Source organism: Cydia pomonella, chromosome 9 (genome assembly GCF_033807575.1).
Source record: "Cydia pomonella isolate Wapato2018A chromosome 9, ilCydPomo1, whole genome shotgun sequence".
Lineage (NCBI taxonomy): Eukaryota > Metazoa > Arthropoda > Insecta > Lepidoptera > Tortricidae > Cydia > Cydia pomonella.
This window is the reverse complement of record NC_084711.1, coordinates 11,288,915-11,311,190: the sequence shown is the minus strand read 5'-3', so window position 1 is coordinate 11,311,190 and position 22,276 is coordinate 11,288,915. Positions and strand designations below refer to the sequence as shown.

The following is a 22,276-nucleotide window of genomic DNA, read 5'->3' as shown; positions in this document are numbered from 1 at the left end:
CAATAATCATAATTCTGGCACATTAAAATTACCTACGTGTATTCGATAAAGTATGCGTAAAATTAATTTTACCGTCTGTACCTTTATAATCTCAGACACCATCAATTATTGATTGATATAGTACTTAGGCACATGTCGTTTTATATCACCAATACATATCAACAATAACGCACCTTTTTTTAACCACATCAGTAGCAAACACGCATACAGCACGCTAGACAGGGGAGTCGTCAGATGGTATGGAGTTACCATAGCCTATGGCCGCGGGCAACTCCAAGGGTGTCACATTAATATTAATAGGAATTTAACTTCTAATCGCCATTTTTCATATCCAAAAACGTAGGTACAGACACGCCGCGCCAACTTTATTGGCACAAGCTAGCAAAGAGTTTTAATTATAAACATTACTTGCAGAAGTAAGTTTCTATTGCCTGATACTACGGACATGGCAACTCAATGCTTTCGAAGGTTTATGGCGTTGAAAGGGTTTAATATACAGCGTTTGCCCGCGAAGTTACCTGCATTCCACGGAAATGTCTGCAGTGTGCCTCGCCGTAGAGGCGTGTACCATCAATAATTTTCTGCTAAAGGAATTCAACAAATTAAATTAAAGACATTTAGACACGTAAGCCAGAAAACATATGTGTTTTTACGAGACAGACGCGTTGAGTGTTAGGTTAAGCATAACCTTAGTGAAGTCTACAGTCCACTGTAGTACACGATTAGACAATCACGCTCGCCACTAACAGTATCAGGGCTACAACTGCGAAAATCGTAGTTCGTCAATTGCGGGCATTTTTCTCTGTCACTCTAATTACGTGTTAGTGAGAGTAAAAGAGAAAGATCCCCGCAATTTGTAAATTCGGTTTTCGCGGTAGGCCCACAGAATTCGATTCGTCTTAAAATGAAAATAGACTCTCACAACGACACTAGCAAACATTTTGTTAATTCAAATATAAAGAAAAAAGTATTTTATGTTTTGTTTCATTTTAATTTTAATCACGACATAATTGATAACATAAACATATGAAGGCAGATAGGTATCTAAAAAATTCTAAATAACTCTGGATACCGTAGGTATACAGTGCAGATTCGACTTATCATCACAGCATTAACTTTGAGAGGCTCGTTTAATGTGTTGTAATATGCTGGCTTTGTAGACAACTGCCTTCTATTTTCAGTCAGAACAATGCAAATAAAACATTCACAGCTTTAAATAATCTATTCTGATGCTAATAAAGTCACTGCCACAATGATTTCATCTATACCCTTGGCTAACAGAATTTCATATTTTTTATGCGCCAATACTGTCCTTATCATACTAATTAGTCGGAAATACATTGGTAACATTGATAAGTCAACAGTTGCCAGAATTCATTTATAAATAATAATATTTATATTAAAATAATAACGTAACATAAAAGTATGCGGAAAATTGGCGATAGTTGATTTACAGCATACTTAATGTAAAATAAATTTGTGTATTTTCACGACAGCAAGTCTGGTTGTTGTAATGTCTGTTGCTGGTGTATTTCTTGCATCGTGGAAACAGGCAGCGTTGCACTGACTGTGATTGAAGGCATCCCTGGTAACGACACGGGCGTAACTACTGGCAGCCCACTCGACAGCGGCGGCGGCTGAACGGGCGCAAAGGTACTCATATCAAACGTTGGGACTAAGTTTGGAGCCGTTTGAGGAATGGGAACTGGTGGCGGCACTTGTGACTGTGTGTAATTAGGCATCATTGGTATGTACGGCTGGGGCTGGTTCATGGGAATCCCGGGCAAACTCGGCAGTGGCGCGGGGGGTTGCATGTTTGACACTGACGGTATGCTCCCCAAGTTGGTTAAAGTTGTGTCAGCCAGATCTGTAAATTAACATTTTTGGTATGATTCAAAATGTTCGACTTTAACATTTTTAAAATTAAAACCTGCCTGTCAGTTATTCGCGATCGTCAGCTTTTGCAAATAACTGACAGGCCAATATCGTCTGGCGAACTGGTAATCATGTGCCCCTTAAAAGTTAAATACTGAATTTAAACAATTTTGGAAAGACTTATGAATATAAATGAGTTTTTAACATAAGTATCCTTTCAAATATCAACCTTATAGCCTATGCAAGAAGATATTAATTGTTATACCAATTTCTGGATAATTGAATTACCTACACCGTGTCCAATAAGTTCGAATACAGTTATGATCCTTAATAAAATAAATTTACGCGTAGTTTATGTTATCAAAATTATATTAAATGAAAGCCACATTTATATACAATATTTACAACAAATGTTTTGGAATAACTCCACCTTTAACTTTTTTTACAAGTTTCAAACGTTTCTCAAAAGAGTCACAAGCGGCACGCACCGCATCCATCGGCATATCGTCCCATATTTGCATGATAACCTTTTTAAAATGGCTCAGGTTTGCGACTTTATAATTATTTAGTTTCGAGAGCATGTATGACCATACGAAATAATCTAGTACGTTTAAATCTGGAGAACTTGGTGGCCATTCAGTTTTCGGCAAAAAATCGGTCAAATTAGCCTTGCACCAAGCTTGAACAGCGTTTGCCGTATGCGACGGAGCTCCGTCTTGTTGGAAAACATAATAATCGTCTGCAAACATATTTTTTAAATTTGGGGCAACATTTTTCTCCAAAACCTCCGATTTATAGTATGCCGCATTGATTTTGACGCCTTTATCAATAAAAACTAGAGGCAGTTTGCCCCTCTTACAAAGAGCACCCCAAACCATCACTGATGGTGAGCTCTGGAACCTAGGCACATTCTTTTCATACTCTGGAATGTCTTCTATCCGTGCTGCCCACAACCGGTCGTTCTGGGCGTTATGAGGCTGCTCTAACACAAAGAGTTTCTCGTCTGAGAAAACAAATTCGTCACCTGCGTGCCAAGAAAGTATGGTGCTACATCTTTCTACTCTCTTTTTCTTGGTTGCATCTGAAATGCCATGTACTTTTCGTTTTTTATAAGCATGACATCCAAGATCTTTTTTCAATATATTATGTACAGATCCCCTGGAAATTTTCAGATCAGCAGCTAATTTTCTAATAGATCGGTGTTTTTTCCGCCGAATTCGCTCTCTTATAGCCTTTACCACTTTTTCAGTTCTAGCTGAGCGGGGCCGACCGGATCTTTTCCTGTCCTCTGTAGAAGAGATCTCTTTATACCTTTTTATAGTAGTATAAACCAGATTCCGTTTAATTCCATGCGGTTGTAACGCCTTGAATATAGCACATGGCCTGTCGCCTTTAAGGAATTTTCTAATAATTTCTTCACGAACGTACTTCATCGTGTATTCAAGCCAAACTAAAAATACGTGACTCATGAAATTATAGTACTATGTTTATGTCAATATACTTTTTAAATTAAAATAAGAATTTTATATCCAGCGATCCGTATGTCTATACAGCAAGTGCTAAAAGTTTGTATTCGAACTTATTGGACACGGTGTAAAGTAGATTTAAAATAGTATGCAGAATTTATACTCACTACTAGAATAGGCAGCCATGTTAGAAACCATTGACTGAGCTTGAGATGTTGGGTATTGCTGTAATAATGGCTGTTGAATCAGCTGTTCATGCTGATTGCTTGGTGGTGAATTGCTGGCAGGAAAGCTCCCAGGGTTAACCATTGGAACTCCAGACAAGAATGGTGGTGGTGAGACACATGGCACTTGCCCTGCAGAAGCTTGAGGTGCACCCATCAAAGGAGTCTTGTCTTCATTTAGGTTCAAATTTTGTATATCAGAAACCAAATTATTTTGGATTTCGGGAGATTGTATTGGAACCTAAAAAGTAATAAGAAGCATATTTTAATACCAAATATCAATATATATGTATATATCATGAATAGCCGGATATTGACTACATTATTTAGTTGTAAATTTTTGTGGCATGTAAATCTTTTTTTTTGTAATAAGATGACCTGACTTGACGACCAGTCTGGCCTAGTGGATAGCAACCCTGCCTAGAAGCCGATGGTCCTGGGTTTAAATCCTGATAAGGGCATTTAATTGTGTGATGAGCACAGAAATTTGTTCCTGAGTCATGGATGTTTTCTATATAAAAAATAAATTGTATAACTCATTGTCTGAGTACCCACAACACAAGCCTTCTTGGCTTACCGTGGGACTTAGTCAATTTGTGTAAGAATGTCCCAATAATATTTATTTATATTTAAGTATTATTAAGGGTAGGGCTGGAGTGGATTAAATTCTTTTTTTTTCCTCATTGTTATTTTGTCCTTTCAGCCAGAAACAATAACATGGTTGGTAGCACACATAGTGTAACAATGGACAACCAAATAACCATGTAAAGAAATAAAATGAAATAGTTGATCCACACACTTATAGCATAGTCAAGGCCATGTAACTATTAATATATGTCTGATAGCTCTTAAACAGAAGTTACATTAGGAATGGCTAGAATAGGAGCTAAGGATGAAATATATATTTTAGTAGTTGAGGGTCTCACCTTAGGGGTATTGCTGTATGGTGTTTGGCTTGGTGCTGCAGGGGCACTTCTAATTGGAATTCTGTGCAGGTAGCCGTAGCCTATACCACAACCAAGACTACCTTCACCCCCCCAGCTCAAGTTGGGGGTGATGAGCACCTCACGACATGTGTCGTCATTAATGTTGTACACATACAGCTTCAGGGCCCTTCCCTCATGAGCCTCTATGAGAGTGAAGAGGTCTTCGCTTTCATGCATTATTGAATCAGCTCCAATAATATAATCAGAGAATGGCCTTAATCCTGCTAACTCTGCTGGTGATGATGGATGAACTTCCTACAGAACACAAATCAATAAAAAAGTATACTAACATTATAGCCAAATTATGGGTACTATCAAACATTAATTAGGTACTTACTAAAACATGCCACACATTCTCATTGGCTCCTTCAAAAGAGCAGAACCTAATACTGACACCAAGTAGCCCCTGGCCACCCCAGTCTGCTCTAGGCTGTATCATTATTTCTCTCACGGATTGGCTTTTACTGCTGTACACCATCATTTTTATTGTGCATCCAACATTTTTCTTAAGTAATTCCTTTAAAGTGTCATTGTCCTGATCTAATCGAACATTTTCTATTGCAACTATAAAATCGAAAAAAGCTTCAAGTCCGGCGATCTGACCTGGAGAGCCGTCCTGGACCTACATAATCAAAACATTGACGTGTTAAACTTTGATGAACGCATCGAATTGTAAGCAATACCAAGGTAATAATCGGTACCAACCCGCAAAACATGATACCCTTCGGAACCGCCTCCTGGAACTTCAGTGCTTTGGGAAGAACCCATAACATTAGTTTATTAAAGACAAGATAAAAACTTAGTACTATAATTTATTACAAACGAATGACAGGAAATACAAGTACAACTATGAGAATATGGCTTGACTTTGACAACCAATTGACAGTTGACCATATTACGTGGCAGTTGGCATAACCGTAAATTGGAACGTTTGCAAAGGTTGTGTGCGAAGCCCCAAAGAGTAAAGAGGAGGCTCCCCCGTTGTCTGAGGCCCTACCGCGAACCATGTTCGACGTGTGGTCTCTCTGTCGCACTCGTACATTCGTCTGTAAGTGTGACAGGAAGGCTATATGTCGAACGAGGTTCGCGGTAGGCACTATGGCCTATACCACGAAACTCAGAGTTCGTCAATTGCAGGCATTTTTCTCTGTCACTCTAATTACATCTTAAAGAGAGTAAAAGAAAAACATCTCTGCAATTTGCGATTTTCGGTTTTCGCGGTAGGCTCCCTGTTCTCAGATTGATACCATGTTGATACCGTGCCGTGCCGCACTACCATAATGCGTTAATGCGTTTTGATTAACAGAAAATTCTCACTCTGTGGTTTAAAAAATGAATGTCAAATGTCACAACTGTCAAGTTTGACAGAAGGACGAGTAGTCAAATTAGAGTAACTTCCAATAATTAATAAAATAAAATAATTAAAAATGATAAATTGCAGAGCAGAAGAATATTTATTCAGTTAATAATTGATATTTCCTGGGCTACAAATAAATACCTATGTTACTACGCTTGCTTTTTTGGTAAGGATCAGTCATATCTACTGTAGTTTGCAAATAACATTGCATTTTAAAACACGAATTTAGTAATTCAAAATTTTAATCCACATTCCAATCCTCAATCAATTTAAAAAAAATCTGTGTTTTAGTTCTCGTTTCCAATTGAAGAGAGTGTGTTCATAAACTCAGGGGCATGGATGATGAATTGTGATGAAGCAATCATTACTCACAGCTTTACCTCTACAGTACCTACGAATGTACTTACATTCTGTAAATTAGCATTAGTGTGGAAAGTATCATAGGTTTTAGAATATTTTAATGCTGTTAGTAGTTTTCAATGCACTTCACATTTTCTACATGTAATTGCAGTTTATTCATATAAAATGTAAGTCATATATTTTCAGAACTTGACCAAAGCAATAATGTCTGACTGGAAGCACCTCATAAATGAATGGCTAACTGAATATGCATCATTACAAGATAATGAAATAAAAAGCTTTGCAGCAGAGCATGAGCATAACCATGAAATAGCAACCGCAGTTTTTAACCTCTTCTACCAGGAAGACGACACTGAGGCCACTAATGCCAAGGAAAAAGAAAATGAGGCACAATATGAACAGGTATTTTGTTATCTGGTTTTGTAATAAACATGGAGATGGTTTAACCTTGTGTTCAATAAGAAACCTTGAAAATTTTAGTCAGTATGCTAATTAATGGTTTGTTTCTTACTTTACACATGTTGAAAATATCAGTTGAGTAATAAAGATAAACATAGAGTTGTTATTAGTTGCACTATAGTATTGCATTGTCACAGGATGTATCTAATAACCTAACAGATATCACTGCAGGCTGTTGAAATTTATATGCTGGTATTTTTAGGCATAACTATACACACATCATATGAATATATTACTAAACAGATGATATTAATTACCTATAAGTACTATTATAAATTTATTAACTTTTCATAGCTTGCATAGAGTATTTTTTATTTTAATTAAACATATGCAAGAACATATTCCGGGTGATTTGTATTTCATACATTCTGTCACCTTAAAACCTAATTTGGAACAGGGACTGTAATTTTAACCATAAATTAAATTATAGTTTTGCCCTATGGTAAAAAAAAACTATCCAACAAAAACACATAAAATATGATCACTGGTTGACTGGTAGAGAATGCCTAGAGGCCTGTTGTATTTTATTATGTCCAATAAAGTTTAAAATAAATAAATTAATCTAGAATGGTGTTAAATATTTTGAACGGTATTACATAAACATGCTTAATAATATTACTCAATCTAAATTCAATTGACACAGATCATTGATCAAACCTTTGAAGAGTGGCATACTTGTTATAGATGTGTAGTTATGTTCACTGTAAATGTGAATTGAGGTTGCATTGGTTTTCAGACAGAGATTATTTTCTTTTCAGATGCTAGAAAATGTCTGCGTGCAGCTATTTAGTTTTTATAGGTCTAAAGAAGTGGAGTTACAAAGATTTACTCTTCAGTTTGTTCCAACCCTTATCTATACATATCTCAGCTCAGTGGCTCAGGGTAATAAGAAGTGTTTGAGATGTATTGAAACTCTGCTGATTGGTAATTTTTTTTTATACTAAGCAACGTTAGAATACATATATTTTCAGAAACTCTTAACAACATGTTTTATGCTTTTAGGTTTATACAATTTTGAAGTGGTAGATGAAGCAGGAAAACCTAGAGTAGTATCATTTAGACTGCCATCTTTAGCCCAAGCATCAATTTATCATGAGGTATTAATTTAAATATCAATTTATGTTTATGTGAATAAACAATAGATAAAAGCTACACCTCGAGAACTTGCATACAAATTGCTACATTGGTCACAAATGTATAAATCAAATATAAATATATTAATTACTGTAATTAGCTGATTTTACAATTTAACTTACACATGTTTTGGAGAGCCTATCTCCATTTTCAACGTTTTCACGTTGCGTTGGTTAACCTTTTCACCGCCACATCAAAAATTGCATGTATACAAACGTGACCAAAACCACGATTTGATATGTAGTCACTCTGCTTAAACTCTTAAAAACCGCAATGTAACAAAACTCTCGTGCCATCTCTCACAATGTCCCAATGAGCCTAAATAAGCGAAAACATGTCTTTTAATATATTTTTATGTTTTGACAGCCTCTCACACTAGGTGCCCAATTTCTGACAGAAAGTGCTTTAAGGAGATGGGAAGAATGCAATACGAAACTTGTGACTTGGGGACCTCTTCCACAAGTAGATGTCATCAATGCACAGAATCGTCCCAAAGTGATGGCTGCACTTTACTTCATCTATAATCGGCACTTGAGTTTATTGCCCAAATTAGCATTGAGACATTTTTGTATTGCAGCTTCCAGGTACAATTTACCTGTCAGATATATGAACATTTAAAAAAATTGCAGTCTTACTAATTTAATAAGTATTTTTACTCAACTTACAGAATAGTGACACAGGGATTCCATAAAAAATTGGGCACTGCATCAACTTCAACTAAAAATACTCCAAGAATTCCAGTTTCAAACAACCTCTTGTTGGAGATGGTACAAGGAGCATACTTTGCAATGTTCAACGAGTTCTATACATTAGCTTTTCAAGCAGTTAAAGACATAGATCAAAGGGCTCAATATGAGCTATTTCCCGATGTCATGTTGGTTACAAGTGCCGTCATGAACTCCTTAAAGAATAATCCATCAGGTAAATTTGCACCAAATTGACTGGTTATGGTTTAATTAGTATTAAGAATTCAGTTAATTGACCTTTCTTAAACCTTGCTGAAATGAACGAAGCTCTTACTAATTGGTGGTTGATTTTTTGTACTTACCTAAGAATCAGTTATTTCATTTTTATTTGTTAACAGGACAACCATGTGACGGCCCAATGGGCATCAGTGTGGCGCTCTCGCCAGCCACGACAACGGTTACTATGTCCAAGTCTATGATTACTAATGCATCCTTCCGGACAAAGAAACTGCCAGGTAAATATAATGTACATTCATAAATTATAAAATAGAGTTAAAGAAGTGTTTGGTCGCGGAAAGCTGTTGTTTCACATTTTAACCATTAAAGTACTTAATTAAATAAAAAAGAAGAGCATTAAACTTTTGCTTTCCCCAACTAAACATTATATTAACCCTTTTTCCGTCATTATGTCGTCAAAAACCTAACATTTTAATAGTTCAAAAACATAGAACTCATTTATTCCAAATTCGCGAGTTAACTGTGACAGTGTGACGTTCAAAGGGTTAAACAATTTTAATCTCTTATCAGTAAAATTGTTTAATCTGATTATTTCGTTATTTTTCATGATTTACTGACAGAAGAGCGTCACACTTTTTGCATGCTGCCAGACGAATGCTCATGGCCTCATAGTATTGAAGATGTGTTTTGGAATAAGTACATATTTCCCAACGAGGATACAACACGTTCACTTTCGCGAGTCTCGGACGGATTGTTTAAGATATTTGATGGGGATTATTTTAAATTGGCTCTGAATAAGTCACAAAGTATAAAATCTTCGGAATGCGTAGCCAGCTCTACTGAATCTCTGAGTGACGTAGACACATTACAGTGACTCAATTACTTTGATTACTCTTTTAATAAAGTGGGTATTATTCCATTAATTGTCTATGTAAACACAGCAGTTGCAATGCACAGAACAGTTAAAAGTTAAGCCTTTGTGTGTAATAGTTTCAACGTAGTCCATTTGTCAAGTCTCATCATTAAACACAGAATTTATCCCACATTATTGACATCGAGCATCGCTCAATCGACAATACTTAATTATAATTACATTACTTAAAAGCATACATTACATATAGTTAACTATAGGTAGGTGGTCAGTACAAAATGGTGTATGCATATCTTTATCGTTCCGAGAGCAAGAGCATAGAGCATGTGAAGATCATTGGAATCACTTCGGCCGCTTAGCTACTTCTTTTTGTACTAAAGTGTACTGAGATTATTCCGATAGGCTTTTGGGTGGGTGAGTAATGTTCGTGATCGGTCTCGGTATTTCATAAGTTAGGAAAAAACACCAAATATCTGTTGGCTCGAAATTCACATACCTCTAATGCTAGCGAATGGAGCGAACGGCAGGAGGAGGTTCAAAAGACGTTTACGGAATAACCCCGGTACACATAACACATATTTAAGTACAGATTATCTCACATTAATTAGTCAGATTATACAAAATAAGTAACACCTTCATCAATTCACACTGGGTAGACTAAAACAATATAAAGTTCAAATGATGTATGTATTTCAATTGCAGATATAAAGAAATGAAATAAGGGAAATATTTTGTTTCTGCAACTTAATTCTTATAAAAAACTTATTTTTTTCCCCAGGTATGCCCACATAAATCTCTATATTATGTACCTTAGGTAGTGGTAAACTCACTTGATAACAACTTTAGAACTCAATAGGTACCTATTTGTCAATAACTAAGAATAGGTATCACGCTTTCTGTTCGAACTGATAGGTATTGACTATCGATTATCTTTTCATTATTTAGTTACTGTTACTAGTTATTTATAAGAAAGTATCTTTTACGCCCTAATGCACATACGTCGTATTCTTTGTTATAAGTTGTAAAGTAACCAAAATTATTTTTAAAAATTCTAATTGATGATCAAAGGGCACGGCAAATAGTGCCTTTTTAGACGTCTTTGGCTTTCAAAATTTTGATTAGCCCTTAGTTATTCTTAACGAAAACGGTAAATTTCTTTATATTAGTACCTGTCTTGAAATTATCAAGGAAAGCCAGGATAATAAGATTAATAAGGCATTAACTGTATGAGCGAGCTCCATCAATTCCATCATTTTTATTATCTTCTTTTTACGTGGGGTGCGTAATATTATTGCAATAATTTAACGTTGTATAAGATTACACAAGCACATATACGCATGAAGAAAAAAATCCTTGCAAATACCGAAAGTATTTATTATCACATAAGTGTCATACCTAAGTGTTATTCGTCGTACCTAATCAATTTGTGCTTTCCACTAAAACCTGTCTTCAGCTTATTCCGACGTACTCGTGCCAGTCGTGTCCATGTCAGTTGCCACTATTAATTTTTACACTATAATACTTCATTCTAGTCCTATCTTGTCGTTGTGGATAATAAATGCATGGTATCTACGTATTATTATATACCAGAGTCGGCCAGCCCAACCATGACTATGCAAGGCGGCTAGTTGCTATAAGTGGAAGCAAGAGGTCTGATCGTGGCGTCTCTCTTCCACTCGTGGTCACTCACTTCTGCCGCAGTCTTCGTGGTTAAGTCGAGAGTGCCGTCTTATTCACATCGATAAACGATAAAAAGTGCCGATAAAGTCTCCCGGGAATGGCATATTTCTTTCTAAATATCACGGGTAGCAATTGTAATAAAGAAATCTCAAATTATTTCGTTATACACGTTCAAAGTTTATTGATATCATTGTTGTTACTTCTGACGATTAATGACTATGATCTGAGGGGTTCTTTACTTTGCCATCTTAGATATGTAATGTACTCAAAAACTGGTCCAAAAGCAATCACAGTATAATTTTATTAATATTGCAAATAAATACGATAATGTTTATTTTCAGATGACATTCCCATACAAGCCGGTCAAGTAGTGCCCACTGAGTCGACCGACATGCTGACATCCATCACTGAGGAGGGCGAGGCGGACTCCGCGCCGATCCAGCGCGGCGGCGGCATCCGCAGCTCCAAACAGAAGCTCGGCGGGTTCACCGTGCTTGGCAAAAAGACCAAAGACGCTAAAGACAAACCTGCTACCGAAAAGAAAGTAACCCTCAAAGAGACCTCCAAAGGTATCTGGAATTCTATCAGTGGAGGTGGGGACATGGCTGAAATACAAACGAAATCGAGCTCTGTCGATATAACAGACGCGAATGGTAGTATAAAAGATGATAAAACTTCCTTAAACTCCGCCCATAATAGTACTGAAAATTCCGACAGTCGGTCGCAAATCACCACCGACTCTCTGGACATGGAGACTACTCCTCGTTTCGCCGCCATGCAAGTTAGTTCTGTGTAAATTGACTATATCGGGATACAATGGTAACCGTGGTCTTTGGTATACTTACTCGTAAAATGAATTTATTAAACTATTTCTGAAAATAAATTAATACGAGCCTTTAACTTGTGCGTGTGTAGGTGTTTGTTGATCTTTCAAATGTCCGAGTCTCCAGTTACTTAAATACGGAGTATTTTCTTTACTCTAAAAGGTAGATTGTTAATGGTGTATGTGTACGTTGTTCAAAATATATTATGGTTATCGGATTAGACATTGTGTAGGTATTAAACCAATTCGAAGTTCAAGAAACGTTTAGGGTTATGGTACTATAGTATTTATTAATATTAAACGTTAAAATGGATATGCAGTCAGAGTTCTTTGGGTTAGGGTAAATTCAGGGATATATAGATCTGAACATAACCCTTCTAAACGCATAAGGTATTTTAAAAGTTCCCAGACTAAATATACGATGAGCGTAACACCCAATTCCTTTACAAATATTTCGATTGTATCTCAACATACCTATACCTCTTCAAACCTATGTATAATGTTATTGCCTGCTACAAATTATATAGAAATGTTATGAAAACATACAAAATTCTTCAATGACGTGTAACAAGCTCTGTTATATTGTCCCCTATGACTATTAAAAAGACTCCAAACGAAGTATTATCTTTGTTCCTTGAACCTAATGTTATTTATATCCTGTCATTATTATCACATCACTGTATGACTAACTTTGATAATTTGCTTCACGAGAATATTTACAAACTTTATAATCATGATAGTAGGTATTTACTTCTAAATATAAATGATATGATATTACCCGAAACAATTTTTTCCGTGGATCTTTTATCTAAAATTGTAAACAGAAATAAAAAATCCTCGTCTCGTTTCGAGCGCAGATAACGCGTGAAGCGACATGATATGATTCATTATACATACTATAAAATACAATAGCTTGTTATACGCTCTGCATCACGGGCGCAGACGTTTATCCCGTGTTTTTTGCAACATTTATTATGAAAAATATTACAATCATCTTGCTTCTGGCGGTTGTCGCGTCATGTGTGGCGAGGGACCTGGTCATCGGTAGCAGCTATGGAGCGCACCTGGCCTGGCGGACCAAAGTCAACGCCATGGCGTTTCCGTTTAAAAAAAGAGTGAGAGAAGTGTTTTATTGGAACCCTGAACAAATACCTATTCGAGTAAGTGAAATGTTTGATTATTCATATTTTACTAGTCTACCTTCTCCCGTAAACGATTTTTTAGTACGTACCTATTATATATGGGCTTAACTCTTGTATAAATACGTATGGACCTACAAATTAACGCCCAGATAATACCCGGGGTATTATAATATTTGAGTTTAATTTTGTAAAACTGTGAACCGATAAATCGTAAACCTTATTTCAAAGACACGCAGAGGCAATATATTTCCCACCTGATTTTGAACTTTATTTTAAAGTGATAGGGTTAAATTTTGCCTAATTTCTGACACCCGTAATAAAGTTAAGACTAAGAACTTGACCCGTAATAATAAGCCTATAATAAAATAAATCCTGTTCAACTGTTACCTATAGTTTACTATCTATTATTATATTTATTTCAGGGAATAATAGCGAGAGACTTGGACCGAACGACGGGCGGGGTGGAAAGCATCACCGCCGGTGGGACAGGCCTCCCCTACGTTAATATTCGCCTGAAAAGCGCCCGAGGAAGAGGCCTCAATTATCAGGTCGAAATTTATATTTGAAGTATTTAGGGTATCATTTATTTTGAGCCAGTACAAGGAAGTAAGCAGTTATTTTTACAATCTTTTATTTAGTTTCGCTTGTCAATCTAAATGTTACAAGTTTAAATTCGCAATTGCACCCGAGATTAAAAAATTAAGTACTAAATAAAGTAAACTTTCATCTTACTGATATAAACAAAATCTCGGACTTGCTTGATTGTTGTCACAGACACTATAATACTATAAAGTACAATAGAAGGTTAATCATTTCAAGCATATTAATTTATTTATAGATTTAATAGCGCCATCTACTTTTAACTTTTTTTGCACCCTCGCAAGTAGCTTACTAGATGGCCTTAGCCCTAATCAATCTGTGCACAACTGTGGTGCCACCCAGGCGGGAATGGGAATAATGTAATAAATTCCTTATTTGATAGTTAACAATAGTACCTATGAAAGTCTCGTCCCATTAACCTATTCGCCGCCATTGACTTGATATAAAGTCAGTACTTTTTTTTAATCTACATATAAGAAGCCTTTATCAATGAGACATGTCGCCTCCGTTGGGCCTCTACATTATATAGTTTCAATTTGTTACTAGTTATCATAAAAACTGTATTCCAACCTGGAGCACTGAAGGTCTTGGTCACTTTTTCTTAGTATATGACATTTTTTTCAGTTTATAATTTATATAGTAGTGTTTCTACTTTTTTTTTTTTTTTTTTTTTTTTTTTTTTATTTAAATACACAATAAGAAATACACAGAATAATTCCTTTTACATATTTTTTCGCCAAACTGCTTGACAGTTTGTTGGCGAACGGTAGCACTCAACATTCTTCCTTAATCTACTGTGTAAGGTACTAACAGCAACACACTTACCTGACCAGTCCTTGGGCCTTATCTAATCGCAATAAGGTTCAAAACTGGTCAGAGAACTGTGACACTGATGAAATATTTGTATCAGAGAAAATACTCAACATACAATCTTATATCTAGTACTATACTATGTTATAATATAATATGTTTGTTTGTGTTATGTACTTGAAATAAAAACAAATTAAAATATTTTCTGAAAATAATTTAATTTGTTCTAATACTTCTAATAGTATTGATTGGCAGCGCTATCTCTTTCGCTAGCTCGGTATCACCTGAGTTGATCCAGTTAGAAGGTATGAACCATACGGTTCTACCTTAGGGATGGCTAGGGGGCGCCGTAAGCCTTCAGTAAGTAATGCATATACCGGGTGGCCAAATAAGAAGTATACATTTTGTTTTTAAATTTTAACTGTATTAAGTTCAAAAATTATTAGGTATTGTTTTAAAAATATATTCTTCAGGGTTGGCAAATTCATGCGAAACATAATGTCTGACATATGACCACCTCTAACAGCAGGCAAATGTAAGCCCTTATCATCCCAATGTTCAGCATCTATTCGCACATTTTTGGCATTATCTTAGTACATTTGTGTCGAATAGTCGGTTTTAACTGTTTAAATTTCATCAGCTCGTTAGCATAGACACGTAATTTTAGATAGCCCCACAGAAATAAGTCAAGAGCTACAAAATTTGGAGAATTTGGGTGCCAATCACTGTCACTTTTTTTCAAAATTAATCGAGCAAACAACGTGTTTTAAACAACAGAAACATTTGAGATAAAATTGCTTGCTGCTAGTGGTATACATTTGGCAGAAATTATCTTCCGTATACAATTGCCAACCCTGAATAATATATTTATGAAAAAATATTTAATAAAATTTCCACTTAATGTAATTAAAATTTAAAAACAAAGTGTATCATTCTTATTTGTCCACCCTGTACTTGGAAAAAATCGACCGATGCCGCCGTGACCCCGGTGGCCGAGTGGCTCAGGTACTTGCCGCGATAGCAGAGGACGGTGGTTCGATTCCAGCCTGGGGAAATGGAGGCCTTGGTCACTTTTTCATAGTATATGACATTTATTTCAGTTTAAAAAACTGCACATGAATTTCTCAGTTTTAGACAGGGGTTCCGCCAATATCGAGTAAAAAACCCCAATATCAGTTACTGCATAACCCCTAGCTTGTGTTTTTGGTCAGGTTTGTATACGTGCAATTTTTGACGTGGCGTTGATGTGATGACACTTTATTACTTCAGTGACGTGGCGGCGAAAAGGTTAAAGTTATAATTTTTCCCGCGTTGCGAGGGAAACAAACGACGATTGCAGGCCCACAGACAGTCAATACCTGCAACTATGATGAGGAACGCAGCGTTGCATGGAGGTTGTCTGTATTTACTAGCTGCTGATGGCAATACTTAAAATATTAAAATGTCATCAAGCTGATCTGATGTTAAATCGTATTGGACATAGCTAAAGAAATATAGGAACCCCATTGATTTAAAGTCCATTAGAATGACGACTAGTTTAGTATTCTACAGGTTAGGTTATATAGGCTATCTTGTATATACCTAGCAATTAAAATAGTTTTTTTGTCAGAATTTTTCAATTCACGTTTGAATAAAACGAAACGGGAATTCTCGAGACGAATTCATTTCCTTTTTTCCGCGGCACTGTGTATATGGGTCCGCGATTCTTGTCGTTGGCCAGCGGTATGTGGTCGTCCAGTCCCTGAGCGGCCCTCAGTTGGTTGGAGTTGGTCATCTCGAGGACCTGCCGTAGTTTCGCGATAGTCGCAGCCTGCTCGTCCCGTTCCATTTCATTAATCAGTACCGGCAAATTCAGAGCGCACACCCACAGGTAAAACATTCCCACTAAAAGACAGAAAATTAAACTGGATGATATGCGTTTTTGAAATATGAAGATGCGTAGTAATAAATTTCATAATTCCCTCTGTCCTTTTTTAGAAGCTTTTATTTTTAACTTAACTTGCCCTGTTAGTGTGTATGTACCTATGCTTGTGTGGGTCAAATTTTGGAAGCTAAATTTTACCCACTTCCTGGTTTCCAATTGACCTGAAATTTTGCATACATATGTAAGTCGGGTGACAATGAAAATGCAATATTATCGTACTATCAAATTGATCTAATGATGCAGACAGGAGGTAGCCTGAACTCTGTGATAAATCAACGCAACCTACTTGTGTTTGGGGTTTTTAGAAATGTCTCGATGAGTATTAATTGCGCGTGGAAAGAAAAGTAGTCAGTGATAAAAGCTTGCGAAAATAAATTTTTGCCAAAAACTTATTATAGGGAGTGTGCATAAACTGTAGGGGGCAGCACAGGAGACGTCAGGTAAAAATGTGAAGTTTGTGCTTCTAATGTAGCCCACAAGATGGCAGAACCACTATGCACAAGAAAATGTACGAGAACGGTATATGGCAACACTTGCTTTGGCGTGAAGTGTCAATGTAGTAGTAGTGGTAGTAGTAAAACGTTTTATTGTACAAAAAGAAACAAAACAGGAAAGAACATACATCATTTGTACAAAGGCGAACTTATCCTTACAAATAATGTACATGTTTATGTTTCCGAGGCCACAAGATAGCAGACCCTCCAACGCGTACGGTCGCCCTATATAAAACTGGTTGGTCATTATCAAAACTAAGTTGTCTACGTCTTTGTATCTTCTACTCTTCTTTACTAGAAAGTACCTCAAAATACTTTTTAATTACTTTCATCCCCGGTCTCCTCTATTTGAATGGCATCTTTTACAAGGGAAGAAATTACTTACAAAGAAGAAAGCCGCCGGCGACACTAGCGCCGATGAGAAGTCCTATGTCCATAGTGTTCTGCTTGAGAACCAGTAACCCGGTGGCCACCAAGACTGACAAAAATAGCAGCCGAATTAATTCTGCCAGGATAAATCCAATAAGGAGTATGTTTTGGAACTGTCAACGTAAAAATAAAAACGTTACGTATGTTCACATTGATATCAAAGGGCCTAGTTAACAAATTTCGGGCATCTTTCTCTTTTACTCCAATTAAGGCGGAAATAGAATGACAAGAGATCGTTACTCGAAATTTACGAACTACTGGGATTTTTTTCCCAGTACTTACCAGTGGTAATTTCTACTTTATTCATTAGTATTGAACTCTTACAAAATTTTGGTGGTAACTAGTGGGATTTTTTCCCCAGTAGTTACCACTGGTAAAAGGTGGGGAAAAAAATCCCAGTAGTTACCACTGGTAACAACTTGGTGGTAACTAGTGGGAATAACTCGCCCAGACGTTTTTTGACATCCAATCATTTAAATTCTTGATAATTTAGTTTTTCTGGCTTGCTCATTTTAATATGCTTACCGTATATGCTCCATAAATGAATAAGATACATGCCACTATGTACAAACACGTGACTGTTATCCCGAAAGTGACATACCGGTTGAAATCTGAAAACGAGAAGTTATAGGTAAAAAACTTAGCAAAGCCCCTCTTCGGCCTGATATACACTTGTAAGTTTTATTTACGTAAGCTGGGACAAAGCTCTTTGTTAGAATGTGATAATGATATTCATCTCCCATAACTTCCATTCTGTGGTATAGCTGTACTTACGTAAGTAAGTAAACTTACAAGTGTATTTTAGGCCTTCTCTATGTAGGTAGTAAGTGATGAAGTATTCTGATAAGCTTACCATCTTAAAAATATAAAGTTTGTACTACTTACCCGTTCGCTTCCAGTTGGCCGCCGGCGGCCGTTACATTGTAACGTCACAGGTACAAATATTATTACTGACGACAAAAAATAATTTAGTAAGTATTTTTTTATTTTTTGTGTCTAAGGGGGTGTTGCGGGGAAGCGGGCCGGGAGGTAACGGTCAAATTGAAGCGAACGGGTAACTTGGCAAAAAAGTTGGATCAATACTGTCCACTTGAAATTTTATGTTCATAAAAATTAAGGTGAGATGGGATAAGAATAACATAGTTTATTTTGCTCTAGGCAAGACAAACACTATGACGATTACATAAAGTCTGATGATGTTAATGTCCCATAATTTATTATGAATAAAAATCGGAATTGTTTATTGCACTCATGTTAGTATACCTACAGTTCTTTAAAACTACTTATTACTTAATACAGTTCCACATGAACCCTGTAAGGGTGTGTATGCATTATGTGTATGCATTTTTGTCAACTGTACTCTATTACCCGCAAAAGGCGCTTTATACTTAAGTTTTTACATATAATTAAGTACTATTAAGGTTTATATGTAACGGTTTTGGGACATAAATATGTATTCGTTGTATGTAATAATGTGCCATGGGTACATAGACGGTATAAAACGATATAAAAAGAATAAAATATACTTGTCAAAATATCATCTATATAATCCTTTGTATATATTAATATCATGTTGTGAGTCCACATCGCGATGTCATCCTTAGCTCGGTCGGGGTGTGTGTAGGCTAGGCCGCATCCGATCAATACTATCAAGGCCTGCACCTGCATAGGCAAATAGTACTATTACCTCTTATGATCGATAGCTTTCCTGTTCTATGCCAGATTCGTTTTGGTAACAATACAGTCAATTTAGTACATTGTTCTTGTATGTATACCTACTGCGTATTACGCGAATCTTGGAACTTCCGTACACAATACACTACAGTTGTCAACTTCTAGAAGTTAAGGTTCACAGTTCGGTTACCTATCTTATTTATTTTAATACCACGCCGGTAGCATACGTCCCACCTAAAGCCTGATTCACATGCGTGCCGAGACTTGTCAAGCGTCAGGGACGCACCTATACGTTAGAGGGAGGAAGCGATATTAGTATCTCATTCCACTGCATAGCTGCGTCCCTGACGCTTAGCAAGTCTTGGCACGCATGTAAGTAGATCAGGTTTAAGGGGCTTAAGCAGTTACAAACTCATTGTAGGTCATAGACGTTTACAACTTCTAGAGAACTTATCACATAGACAAACCTGTCTGTTTACGACAGACAATAAGTTAAATAGTAACTAGGGTACCTATTGCCAGTGTGAACTCATTACCATACTTGTACCAAAAGGTTGGCAACACGCATGTGACTTCTCAGGTGCTACAAGCTACTTGTATGCTAATATTGCACTGTCTAACTATGCTTATTTTCCACTATTGTGGCATAAATTAGATCGAGATTTAAAAAATTTAATTACTTACTAATGAAAATATACCGATCAAAATGCCTCCCAAGCGTAAAGAAAACCAAAAGCAACAGCTATAAACAAATGCCATTTTTAAATAGTACTCTTAAAACTTGTGCATTTTACATGATTTTTCGTAAATTGTTTTCTGGAACTACACTACTTGTATAACTTGAGATTTAGGACAAACATCCATAACAAATAATGGAACCATCAATACTAACTTGCCTGTTCATGTTGTTTCGGAACAACTACGATAATTTAATAGATATGGATCTTGATATATGAACCTGATTACCAAAGCTTTTAGGGGTCTGCTGGGTGATTCATTTAACTTAGGTAAGTATAAACTCTGGTATATTCTGATTCTTCGCCATTCAAGTGCTGAAAATTTTCGCCTGTGGATAAAACTGTCGTTCATCAACAGTAAGTAGTTTCAGTTAAAAAATGATCAAAATTGTTCGGTCCGTGTTATTTTATTACCGAATTATCGCTCGTATATGCTAGAGTGATATATGCTCGTATAGTGCTCGTATAGGCAGAAAACAAAATTTCGATTTTCATATTTCGCGGCAGGTTCTCAGATTGGTACCAAGGGTGGCAGCATGGTTGCATTTTTATAACTTATCACTTTCCCACTTACGTACTTGTAGAACGTGATAGGCGATAAAAACGCGGCCGTGCTACAGCCGTAAGAAGGACCAGGGGCGGCCTTAGGCTCTGCGAGGCCCCGGGCGGAAAATCTTTGCGAGGCGCCTGTTCTGTCTCTATTAGTACGCCGTATCAGGGAAACGCCTTTTAGACAATCCAAAGGCCGAGCTTCAAGAGCATGGAGCTTGGTCATGAACTAATGCCCATACCTATGCGAGAGGCGAGGCAGGAAGCCGAGCTCCATCTACGACACAAGACAAGATCCGAAGCGTCCAATCAGGAAAGCAGAGCTTCGAAAAGAACACGCAGATTGAGCGAGGCCGACGGCTAAGCTCCGCAAAGATAGGGTCGGCAGTCCAGAATATGTAGTTTCCTGTGAGTCTAAAGCCGAGCTGCAGAAGAGCATAACTTGGAATTGAACCAATGGCCAAGTGTAAGCGAGACCGAAATCCAAGCTTAGTGTTTCAGTAAGACCTATAACTTTCCTGCAGCGCATTTATGCGTGGCGAAAGGCCGATTTTCACACAAAAACGAATGGCCAAGTGTTTTAAAACGTTCGACTGAAGGCCGAGCTCCACGAAGGAATGAAGGACTTCCGTATGATCTCGATTCTCTTGCTACTCAACATTTGGCGGCGCATGCCCAAGACATCCAATGTTTTAGGCATATGCAGCCGTATGCAGTTTTTTGAGTCATCCTATCATGGCTGTACAATAAATCGGCAATTGGCGACATTTTGGGCTTAAGGCCTGACGTGGAGCGCGCTCTTCGGCCACCTAGGGTCTTGAAGCTCATTATTGTGTTCCGTCACCTTTTGTACGTGTCTGAGCACTGCTGTCCTGCATATCGCCCTTCGGCCTTTCGGTTCATTACTAAACAATTAACCATTGTCATTTCCGAATTCAACCCTCCTGTAGCTCTGCCTAGGGCCTCGCACCATAGTGGTGGTTTCTCGAGGGCTGGAATCTTCCTCTCGCTGTCCGATTTTGGCATGCCACCTTTATAAATATCAGATATACCAAATTGCATACGGCGGCTAAGCCAAACTAACATTAACTTCATTATAACGGATTGCAAAAATATAATAAGCGATCATTCCGTGAAACTTTTTAAAACTGTATCAGATCCTCGCCCGTCTTTCGGCACCCATATCGTTTTTGACTAATTAGGTAGTCATCCCTTTAGGGGGTTGAAAAGGACGTAATAGTTTGAATGGGGAATCAATAAAAAGCAGATTGTAGAAAAAGTAAGCTACTCAATTTAAAATTCCACGCAGACGAAGTCGTAGGCAAACGCCTAGTATCTATATAACATACTTAACCCATTCAGGGCCCGTGACTCAGCGTATGGGTCATGTTCAAACAGTCGCGCAGGGCCCGTGACTCACATGTGAGTCGTGAATAAATTCTGATTTAAACATAAACAAAACGTAATATGACGAAATAATATAAGTATAATTTGAGCTAACAACCATCTTTATAAGGCATGTTGAAAAACATAATTGTATGTATATTATGTATATATATGTATATATATATTTATTTATTTATGTAATGTATGTATGTGTCTTTATGTATTTAAGTAGTTTATAATTAATTTATGTGTATTAGGACTCTAATTCTTTCAATTACAATTTCTTTTAGTTTTAAACGCGCCGCCTACAATCTTTTCTGCTTTGCCCTAAGGTTGACTGGTAGAGAATGCCTCATGGCATTAAGTTCGCCTT

At 36.9% G+C, this 22,276-nt stretch overlaps 3 protein-coding genes across 8 annotated transcripts; 1 reads left to right on the top strand and 2 right to left on the bottom strand.

The window, feature by feature from the left end:
• Positions 1-970: 970 nt before the first annotated feature.
• On the bottom strand, positions 971-5,422 carry LOC133521372 (Golgi reassembly-stacking protein 2). The gene is made up of 5 exons (XM_061856311.1): positions 5,257-5,422; positions 4,889-5,173; positions 4,492-4,806; positions 3,509-3,806; positions 971-1,867 (listed from the first exon to the last, which is right to left on the bottom strand). Exons 1-5 carry the CDS (start codon positions 5,317-5,319, stop codon positions 1,488-1,490), a joined length of 1,341 nt encoding a protein of 446 aa, XP_061712295.1. The 5' UTR covers positions 5,320-5,422; the 3' UTR covers positions 971-1,487.
• Positions 5,423-5,853: 431 nt separating this feature from the next.
• On the top strand, positions 5,854-12,776 carry LOC133521371 (hyccin). Of its 4 annotated transcripts, XM_061856310.1 has the most exons (10): positions 5,854-6,074; positions 6,200-6,307; positions 6,455-6,670; positions 7,486-7,651; positions 7,730-7,824; positions 8,228-8,445; positions 8,529-8,782; positions 8,946-9,062; positions 9,405-9,688; positions 11,677-11,815. In XM_061856310.1, the coding sequence occupies exons 2-9, from the start codon at positions 6,248-6,250 to the stop codon at positions 9,656-9,658; spliced, it is 1,380 nt and encodes a 459-aa protein (XP_061712294.1). In that variant the 5' UTR covers positions 5,854-6,074; positions 6,200-6,247; the 3' UTR covers positions 9,659-9,688; positions 11,677-11,815. The 4 variants fall into 4 exon arrangements, with proteins under 4 accessions (XP_061712294.1, XP_061712291.1, XP_061712292.1 ...); XM_061856307.1 differs by lacking the exon at positions 9,405-9,688 and having other exon boundaries at positions 5,887-6,074; positions 11,677-12,776; XM_061856308.1 differs by lacking the exons at positions 6,200-6,307; positions 9,405-9,688 and having other exon boundaries at positions 5,888-6,074; positions 11,677-12,776.
• A 3,526-nt stretch (positions 12,777-16,302) lies between these two features.
• On the bottom strand, positions 16,303-21,182 carry LOC133521369 (uncharacterized). Of its 3 annotated transcripts, none has more exons than XM_061856305.1 (5): positions 20,026-21,182; positions 19,084-19,219; positions 18,083-18,168; positions 17,514-17,670; positions 16,303-16,594 (listed from the first exon to the last, which is right to left on the bottom strand). In XM_061856305.1, exons 2-5 carry the CDS (start codon positions 19,142-19,144, stop codon positions 16,326-16,328), a joined length of 573 nt encoding a protein of 190 aa, XP_061712289.1. In that variant the 5' UTR covers positions 19,145-19,219; positions 20,026-21,182; the 3' UTR covers positions 16,303-16,325. The 3 variants fall into 3 exon arrangements, with proteins under 3 accessions (XP_061712289.1, XP_061712286.1, XP_061712287.1); XM_061856302.1 differs by having other exon boundaries at positions 19,916-21,169; XM_061856303.1 differs by lacking the exon at positions 20,026-21,182 and adding an exon at positions 19,337-19,900.
• Positions 21,183-22,276: the final 1,094 nt, after the last annotated feature.